General features: G+C 47.1%; 1 protein-coding gene across 40 annotated transcripts in view; it reads right to left on the minus strand.

Annotated features, from left to right (window-relative positions):
- Positions 1–6143, minus strand: part of ALKBH3 (alkB homolog 3, alpha-ketoglutarate dependent dioxygenase) — a 114379-nt gene extending 108236 nt beyond the window's left edge. For 8 of the 40 annotated variants that reach the window (XR_016217413.1, XR_016217397.1, XM_089309283.1 and 5 more), the window contains exons 1-4: positions 5967–6143; positions 3522–3673; positions 3073–3176; positions 1738–1772 (exon numbers count right to left, since the gene is read on the minus strand). Coding sequence is in view for 25 of the 40 variants with exons in the window: in XM_089309283.1 (XP_089165409.1) it covers positions 1738–1772; positions 3073–3176; positions 3522–3600 (218 nt within the window). In the remaining 15 variants the exon portion in view is untranslated. Of the gene's footprint in view, positions 1–1737; positions 1773–3072; positions 3177–3262; positions 3373–3521; positions 3674–5507 lie in introns of those variants that run through there. The other 32 variants (XR_016217414.1, XR_016217401.1, XM_089309288.1 and 29 more) reach the window with 13 other exon arrangements.
- Positions 6144–9545: the final 3402 nt, after the last annotated feature.

Here is a 9545-nt window from a genome sequence, read left to right on the forward strand (position 1 = left end):
ATTGTGAGGTCCACAACGTGAAAGCAGTATTGAACTGGAGTGGTGCATCCATTAAGACAACTAGGGCAGACCATTCTCAGAGATACTTTATTGAGACTAACATAAAGGGACAGTTTTTACGTCACCTTCTGAAACAGGAGTTAGTTCTCTCTGAGCTCCCTTTAAGCCAAAATGCTATCACACATGCAGTACGAATCACATTTCTATGAGTTATCTATAACATTTCCTAGGGTATACATACAATGTCTCAATGTGACATATTTGGGGCATCTATAAATCGGCTCATTTTAAATGTAGAGCACATTTATGTCTACTAAAAGGAATCTAGCAAACTTTAGATGACCATAATTAACAAACCCTAGGGTCCAGTAGGAGTGGGTTCTGTCATTCTCCTCTAACTTGAAAATTCACAATTGCCCTTTTTTTTTTTTTTTTTTTTTGGCCCGAATGTGCCATCTGTACCTAGTAACAGGGTTCTTGGTTTTGCTTATTTTCTGTATCACCAATGAAGGCAATACCACACTGATATTTTAAAAATAATCAAAGACTATTAGAACTAGATTGGGTCTTTAGAGATTATGTGGTCCAACCTTTTAATTTTAAAGATTAAAAAAAACTAAAATCCAGAGATGGAAAGAACCAACCTAAAGACCAGTTAACGGGCCGGCGCCGCAGCTCACTAGGCTAATCCTCCGCCTTGCGGCGCCGGCACACTGGCTTCTAGTCCCGGTCGGGGCTCCGGATTCTGTCCCGGTTGCCCCTCTTCCAGGCCAGCTCTCTGCTGTGGCCAGGGAGTGCAGTGGAGGAAGGCCCAAGTGCTTGGGCCCTGCACCCCATGGGAGACCAGGTGAAGCACCTGGCTCCTGCCATCGGATAGGCGCAGTGCGCGGGCTGCAGCGCGCTGGCTGCGGCAGCCATTGGAGGGTGAACCAAGGGCAAAATGAAGACCTTTCTCTCTGTCTTTCTCTCTCACTGTCCACTCTGCCTGTCAAAAAAAAAAAAAAAAAAAAAAAAAAAAGACCAGTTAACTGCTAACTAATGACAAAGTTATGACTATTGACTTTTGTGTTAATTTCAAATTTCCTTAAATGTGCAGATCAACCTGCCAATAGCCAAACATCGTAATAGATTACTCCTGGGTAACAACATACACCTAATGCTCATTTGCAGTTTTTACTGACAATTCATCTACTGCAGATGGAAACTGAGAAGCAGGAAAAGAGGAGTCAAAGCATTTCTCGTCAACTCTGGGTAAGAACATTTTAGACATCGATCCACATAATGACGTTTACTCACATTTAAACTGCCCTGGTACAATTATGTGGTTTTAATAAGTGGACTCTAAGTTCACCCAGATTACTAGCAACTGTGATAAGCATTGCTAGTAAAATGGTACTCAGGGGCTTCTTGAAGAGCTATGCTTCAGTGATTCAGGGGAAAAACCTCTGTCTTGACCTCAGAGCTGTTTTAGCTTACTGCCTGAGGGTATCAGTGAAGCAAGGCCAGGAAATCTATAGCCGAGTCAAAATTTAATGGACAGAGATCTTGTTGCATTTTCCATACCATCGAGCAAATTCGAAGTCTTATCAAAAGATCAAGTTTAAAGACATCTGAGATAGGAATCTCCCAGCTAAAATTAAGCCCTTCTATTCCAGATGGAAAACCAGGCTGAGGGAATGAGGCAGGGCTCTCCATTTCATTGCAGGCAAAGCTGCAGAGAGGCGGCAGGTCACTTACTCAATCACTCGAGGCTCTGGGACGGGCCGCACCACCTGCAAAGAAACAGCAGAGCTACTTCCAGAAGGATTCCTAATCCTCAGGGCGAATGACTTACCCACGGCCTCCCATTTCTGCTCAAAAATAAACGAGGGTGCAAACGATCCCTTTATTATTCCAACCTCTTACTACCCCATCACAGATCTTGGTTTCTGTTCTTAGAACTACTTCACACTTGCTAGCAGACAGGGAAAGAGGATACAATTAGAATTCATCAAGCTTCCTGTTGGCCAGGAAATCTGGAAAAATCTTTACATAAAACAGATTAAAAAAAAAAAAACAGGAGGTACAGTATAAAATAAGACCTTCTGACAATTATTTACATAATCATGACTTCAGCAAGATGCCTCATTTTCCTTTAAAAGATTATTTATTTATTTGAAAGGCAGAGTTACAGAGAGAGACAGATCTTCCATATACCGGTTCACTCCCCGAATGGCCACAATGGCCAGAGATGGGCCAGGCCAAAGCCAGGAGCCGGGAACTCCAGCCAGGCCTCCTACATGGGTGGCAGGGGCCTAAGCACTTGGGCTCTCTTCCTCTGCTTTCCCAGGTGATTAGAAGGGAGCTGGATTGGAAGTGGAACAGCTGGGACTCAAACTGGAGTTCGTATGGGATACCAGCATTGCAGGCAACAGCTTAACCTGCTGAGCCACACCACCAGCCTCAAGATGCCCGATTTTTTCAAACTCTTTTTTCCATATTATTAAAAAGTGAATCTTCAGTGTTGTTCTTTGTTTTGTTTTTTTACATTTTTCCCCATGGAAAAAAAGAGCTAAGTTTCAGGTATTTTGTCAAAATAACTGAAATTTTGATCCAATTTCAAAAATACTTGCAGCATTAACATTGAAGAAAGCATGGTTTTAGGATCGTTTGAACTAAAACTTGCACTGGTCGATGCAAGCTCTGGTCATGGTATAATCTCTACCTTCAAGTTGTGGTACAGTCTCCTTGCCAAAAAACCAAATATGACCATAAACTGGGGGCAGACCACAAAGAATCCTCAGATATACCAACGAATTGCAATACTTCACATCTCATAAGTATTACAGTCCTTTTCCTTCTGTTATTCATTAGTGAATTTATCCAGTCACTATTTGTCTACTCTCTAAACATAGCTTTATTTATTTTTAAGTATGATATATGTAATTGGATATTCTGAGACAGATTATGAGAAACTTGAAATATTTAATTTTTGGCTGAAAGTCAGTTACAGAGAGAGAGAGACATAGACATAGACATATAGGTTTTTATAAGCAAATCATGGTACAGGTTACAGGGGAAGCCAGAATCTACCTGCTGGGGTTCTCTGAACACGAACTCTCTGTCGGGCAGAGGGTGCTCCTTGCTCCTCCAGGTCTGGGCAGGTGTCTGGTGGAGATGGCTCTTAGAGGTGGTAGCTGAAGAAAGAAAGAGAACAGCCTCAAAAAAAGGGAAAGTCTCCCTCCACGCAAGGGCCAATGAAAGTCACATGGCAAAGACTGACCTCCACAGCATCAAAAAATTAGTGGGTGGAGCCAGCAGGAGAGCGAACACACACTGGCAGGGCTGAAGGTACTAACCAAATAGGAGGAACCCCGCCCTTCTCTTACCATCAAAAGAATCAAACCACCTGCCAGCCACATTTTAAACAATGCCTCAACATCAACTGAAATGACAATCAAAAATAAGCCAAAAGCGTGTAAGTAAAAGAGGATGGAGGTAGCCCCTCCCGCACCACAGACACCACCCCCTCAGGCTCTTGCCTGGCTGGGTAACAGCACGGCTCTTAGCAGGGGCGGCCCAGGCTCCCTGCACTCGGGCTCGTCGCCTTTTGTCTTCCATGTTGACCAAACCGAAGTCTGCTCTGAGCTTTCAAAAGCTCTCATTCCTGATTCAAACCACACAGTGGTATCTGCTGTTTAAAAAAGAAAGATGCTGTTAGTTAGGGTTGTAAGAGCTTGATCTCCTTAGGGGCAGGGGGGTGTCATTATAATCCTTTTAGGCAGCACAGATGGCAGCGTAGTGATCAAGAGTTCTGATATAAAATCAACTTCTGTCAACTCAGCACCCCACTCACCAAGCCTACTAAGTTACTTGGGACTGCTGATCTTTCCTAACGAAACCATAGTACTTTCACAAAGAAGTGCTTGTGAAGAAACTAAAGTCAGGCAGGACCTGTCACAAACCTCATATTCTTATAGTTGCCAAGAGTAGAGCAGAAGGACTCTTACACGCCCATGTTCACCTACTTGGACAACAGAAACAGGCTGAGAACTCAGCTCTCAAGTGTATTTCCACATTCAATTATTATTGGGTACAACACACTGCCCTGGAAGTTTGTGGAAAACACCCATGGTGGATGAACCTGGAGGACGTCACACAAAGTGAAATAAGCCAGGCATGGACAAAGACTGGGTGATCTCATTTCTGTGTGGAATCTGAAAGTCAAACGCACAGAAGTAGAGAGTAGGATGCAGTGTCCAGAGGCTGGGTTGGCTAAGTGGTTCAAATGTTCAGTTCAACAATAAGCTTTAGTAATTTACTGAACAGAATGGTGATGATGACATCATGTATATTTCAAAATCACTGCGACAGATTTCCAAATGTTTTCACCACGAAAAATGACAAATGTAAGGGGATAATGTTAATCAGCTTGATTTAATCATTCTATGATATAGATATATCTCAAACTATTATACTGCACCTCACACAGACAATTATTATTTGTTAAGATAAAATTTTGACGCTGGCATTGTGGAGCAGCAGGTTAAGCCACCGCTTGTCACACCTGCATCCCATATGAGCACCAGTTCAAGTTCCCCCAGCTCCACTTCCAATCCATCTCTCTGCTAATGTAGTGCCTGCCCCCCTGGCACCCTCATGGGAGACGCAGATGGAGTTCCTGGCTCAGCCCTGGCCATTGCCACCATTTGGAGAGTGAATCAGCACTCCCTCTACTTCAAATAAATAAATATTTTTAAAAAATAATAAATTCAAGTCTAAAACATCTATCACCCACATCTAGAAAATCTGATCTAGGATGAATACAGGAATTTATCTTTTTTTTTACTTTTATTTAATGAATATAAATTTCCAAAGTACATAAGAGTGGGAATAAGAGAGGAATTTATCTTTTTAATAACCAGTATAGAAGATGATGATATGCCACCTACATGGAGATCACTAGGTTTAGTGAGTTACCCAAAGTCACTCAGGAAATCAACAGATTAACACTCAAATTTTATTAAGTTCAAGTATTCAGCTAAGTGAAAGATCCACCTCATAACTGCCAGTAATACTAATTTGACATGTTTGCCAATAAAAGTTCAGCCCACAGCGCCTACGGAACTATAATCAAAAGAAACAAGCAAATACTGGGATTCAAGGTCCAGGTTCCAGATCATTGACGCACTTCATTGTAGATCTAAGAAATCTTCACATGTCAAGTTCCCAAAGACAGCGGGCTCATTTTAAAGCTTGTTTGGCCTACTGATTTCCACCCTCTGATCAGGGAAGCGCGGAGTCTAGGAATCTGTATGTGTTCACCAATTCCCCCAGGTGATACCAATTACATGGTCATCTAGCAGGTGGGGAGATGGTACAGGCTCTGCTCGAAAGAGTCCACGAGACAGAAAACAATGCTCCAGCTCACAAGACATGTGGGGGAACCATATTACTGTCTCTGAATCAAGGCCTCAAAAGGTTAATACAATTAGCTACAGTCCCCAGAAGGCCAATGACCCGCTCACCTTCCAGCGCCGTTCGCACGAGAGGGAGGGGACGACTGGTGAACACACAGATTCCAGAGCCCCGTCCCGCAGCGTCCCAGCACCCGTGTGCTAACCACCGCCACCCTCGCCCGGGGTTCCTGATGAAGATAAAAGCTTGAGAACCCTGCTGCTGCGTAAAGGGCCAGGACACTGGCGCCAGCAAGGCTCGCTTTGAATCCAGGGCTGTCGCCTCCCAGCTGCATAACCGGCGGCAGGTGCCTACACGTCCTCAGCCCGTTTCTTCCTCAGCAGACAGGGGATGAAGGGGAGTGCGCGAAACTCATCTCGTAGGAAAAAGGGCCTGGTTTTGGAGAAGGGTTAGCGCCTTTCCTAACTTAGACTCTTCCAGGAGGTCTAGGACGAAGCTCCCAGGGGTCGCCCGGGGAGGGACCTCAGGGGCGGCCTTCTCACCCCCAGCCCCAAGCACCCAGGGCGCACCTGCTGGCAGAGCCGGGCGAGCAGCTCCCAACGACCCAGAAACCGTTCCGCCGCCGGTAGCTCGGGGACCCTTAAGAGTGAAGCACCGGCTCTAGCAACTCCCAACCAGAAGGTGCGGCGCCAGCTGCTACCTCCCGACGCCCAGTAGCGCCACTTCCGGTGCGCCGCCCGGAGTCCGGGCAGCCCATCATATACCCCGCACGAATAGGGCCGAGTCGCTGCAAGTGCTGATGAAGGGGTCCGGGCTCGGAGTGGAGGGCAGGGAGTGAGGGTGCGGTGGTCGGGTGTGAGGCGCTGAGGTATGGTTAAGGAAGGAAGATGTGTCTCCTGGACTGAGCTCTTCGGGACTGGAGACGCCCAGCGACGACTTCCCTCATCGATTGCAGAAAGAGGCTCCCAGCTGGGCTGAAGGAGCTGTTGAGGAGTTGGGCCCCCAGGTAGAGAAGTGCTGAGCAGAAGGACGCGCATTTTGGTCAAGAGGTCGTGGAGAGCCTAAGATGCGCCTCCTTTGTGTTCCCGTGGCAGCCTGTGCATACCTCAATCATAGCTCTTAAAGCCGGGTATGGGACCACGCCCCCACCGGCCCCAGCTCTTCAGGGCTAAACAAATTTTGCTTCAGTGAACAGACCTAAATGTTACTCCAGACGCCTTTTTCTAGATGTAAAATTTACGGCAAATGGGCAGACCTCCTGTTAGGAGGATGAAGTGAGATAAGCTCCACCTGCAATCCGGCTCCCTGCTGCTGCACCTGGGAAAGCAACAGAAGATGGCCCCAGTCTTTGGGCCCCTGTACCCATCTGGGAGACCAGGATGAAGCTCCTGGCTCCTGGCATCCTTGTAGCCATTTGGGGAGTGGACTAGCAGATGGAACACCTCTCTCTCCCTGCCTCCTCCCTCTAACTCTGCCTTTCAAATAAATAAATCTTTTTATTTTTAATTTTTCTTCACCCATTTGGGTACTCAAGAAACATCTTTTAAAGTGGCCATATTGGGGCCCGTGCTGTGGCATAGGGGGTAAAGCTGCCACCTGCAGTGCCAGCATCCCATATGGGCACTGGTTTGAGTCCCAGCTGCTCCACTTCTGATCCAGCTCTCTGCTATGGCCTGGGAAAGCAGTAGAAGATGGCCCAAGTCCTTGGGCTCCTGGGCCCACGTGAGAGACCTGGAAGAAGCTACTGGCTCCTGGCTTCGGATTGGCACAGCTCCAGCAGTTGCAGCCAATTGGGGAGTGAACCAGCGGGTGGAAGACATCTCTCTCTCTCTCTCTCTCTTTCTCTCTCTCTCTCTGCTTCTTCTCTATGTAGCTCCGACTTTCAAATAAATAAATAAATCTTTAAAAAAATAAAGTGGCCATATTAAATCATGTACCCTATGGTGTGAAAATACAAAATACAAAGTGTCTTGTGCAAGTCATTCTCTAAAATCTACCAAAACATGGTCAATGTGGAGCTCTTTAAAATAAGCCTGGTTCTATTGGATAGTGTTTACCTGCAGGAAGCTCAACCACACCCCATCCATGTATCTTGAATGTTGCTACAATTGAATCTAAATCTTGGGGTGGGTGTGTGGTCCCGGAGCTCAGTCACAGCTTGGGAGGTTACATCCCACATCAGAATCTCTGGGTTCAAGTTTGCCTCTGCTTCCCATCCAGCCTCCTGCTAATGGGCTTGGCGGGAGAGCAGCACATGATGGCTGAAGTACCTGAGTCCCTGCCACCCAGGTGAGAGACCCAGATGGAGTTCCAATCTTCTGGTTTTCTCATGGCTGATACCTGGCTGTTGCAGGCATTTGAGGAGTGGGCCAGCAGTCCCCTTGCTAGAGGCAAGGAGAATATGCAAGGGGCAGGAAAAGGAGCCCCAGCTACCAGCTCTGGTTTTGTAATCAGCAATAGGAACAAAGACTGCATGTGCTTTGTGTATTCTCTCCTTGCTTATTTATGTATGTGCTTACTAGTATATGATCACCTTCTCATTAGTTTTTAGTTAACAGAATAGTCAGGAAGATGGTGTCTGAATTTTAGGAGTAATTAACATAGTGATGGGTATAGTGACTGCTGGCATTCATTTTGGAAGATGAGAAATGCTTCACTTCTGTGAAAGAGAATTTATTTTCTTAGTTGGGCTGCACAGTTTCTACAGAGGTCACAGGTATGTAGAAAGATGCATTTGGCCACGGTAGCTAAGGGAGTGAGCTGTGTGAGTTTTCAACCCATTCAGCTCTCAGCTTCAAACCCACCCTTCGTTGATCTGCTGGTAATACTGGAATATCTCATCTCTCTCTCTGTCTCTGTCTCTGTCTCTCTCTCTTTGACAGGCAGAGTGGGTAGTGAGTGAGAGAGAGAGAGAGAGACAGAGAGAAAGGTCTTCCTTTTCCGTTGGTTCACCCCCCAATGGCCACTGCGGCTGGCGCGTTGCGGCTGGTGCACCGCACTGATCCGAAGGCAGGAGCCAGGTGCTTCTCCTGGTCTCCCATGCGGGTGCAGGGCCCAAGGACTTGGGCCATCCTCCACTGCACTCCCGGGCCACAGCAGAGAGCTGGACTGGAAGAGGAGCAACCGACAGAATCTGGTGCCCCGACCGGGACTAGAACCCGGTGTGCCAGGGCCGCAGGAGGATTAGCCTAGTGAGCCACAGCACTGGCCAATACTGGAATATCTCTTCCCCGCCATGAAGCTTTAGTTGAGAATCCTGAAGGGCCTCTGAAGAAAGGGATCTTCTTCCTTGGTTCCTGTGTGATCCCACAATTCATGCGCACTAAGAACCCGTGAATAGGGCCTGTTTTGAAGTAGGGTGTTTGCAGGTTAATTAAGTTGAGGTCATATTGGATTAGGATGAGTACTAGCCCAGTGACTGCTGTCCTGATTCAGAGAGGGAGACTGCAGACAAGAGGGACTGTGGGGAGCAACTCGGACTAGACTGTTACTCGAATTAAGACTTATTCTATGCATCTGCTCTCCCACAATATGGCGCTGGGAGAGGAGGAAACAGCTTCTACACAGCTGCCTCCAGTTCAACCAATAAACAGCAGGACCTGCTCCTGATTGGAGGAGAGCAGCGTACTCGGCGTGTGGGTAGCAGAGTTGGGATTGGTGGAAGAGGACTATAAAGGAGGAGAGAGACACCATGCACCAGGAACATCTATCTGAAGGAACACCTGTGCAGCCCCCGAGAGAGCCGGCCAGCGGTGTGCCGCTCCCCTGCGGAAGTGGGGAAAGTGGCAGGGGAAGGGTCGGTAGCCAACCCGGGAAGAACCAGCAGCAAACCCGGGGAGGGCCGAGCAGACGAAAGAACAACGCAGGGTCCTGTGTCGTTCCTCCACGAAGAGGGGGAGCGACAAGGGACAGAGAGAGACAGAGGAGGAAGGCCATGTCAAGATGGAATCAGAGATTGGAGCTTTGCTGCCAGGGCTGGGGAAAAAAAATAAGAAGGTTCTTCCCTAGAGCACTTAGAGGAAGTATTGCCCTGCTGACACCTTGATTTGGGACTTGAACTGTGAGAAAAGATATAAGTCACGTCATTTGTGGTAGTATGTATGTAAGTCCTGAGACACCAGCCCTTGGCCTCAGCAGCTCTGCAGTGT

This window comes from Oryctolagus cuniculus, chromosome 1 (assembly GCF_051225735.1).
Source record: "Oryctolagus cuniculus isolate XC-2025 breed Fujian yellow rabbit chromosome 1, ASM5122573v1, whole genome shotgun sequence".
In the NCBI taxonomy this organism is placed as follows: Eukaryota; Metazoa; Chordata; class Mammalia; order Lagomorpha; family Leporidae; genus Oryctolagus; species Oryctolagus cuniculus.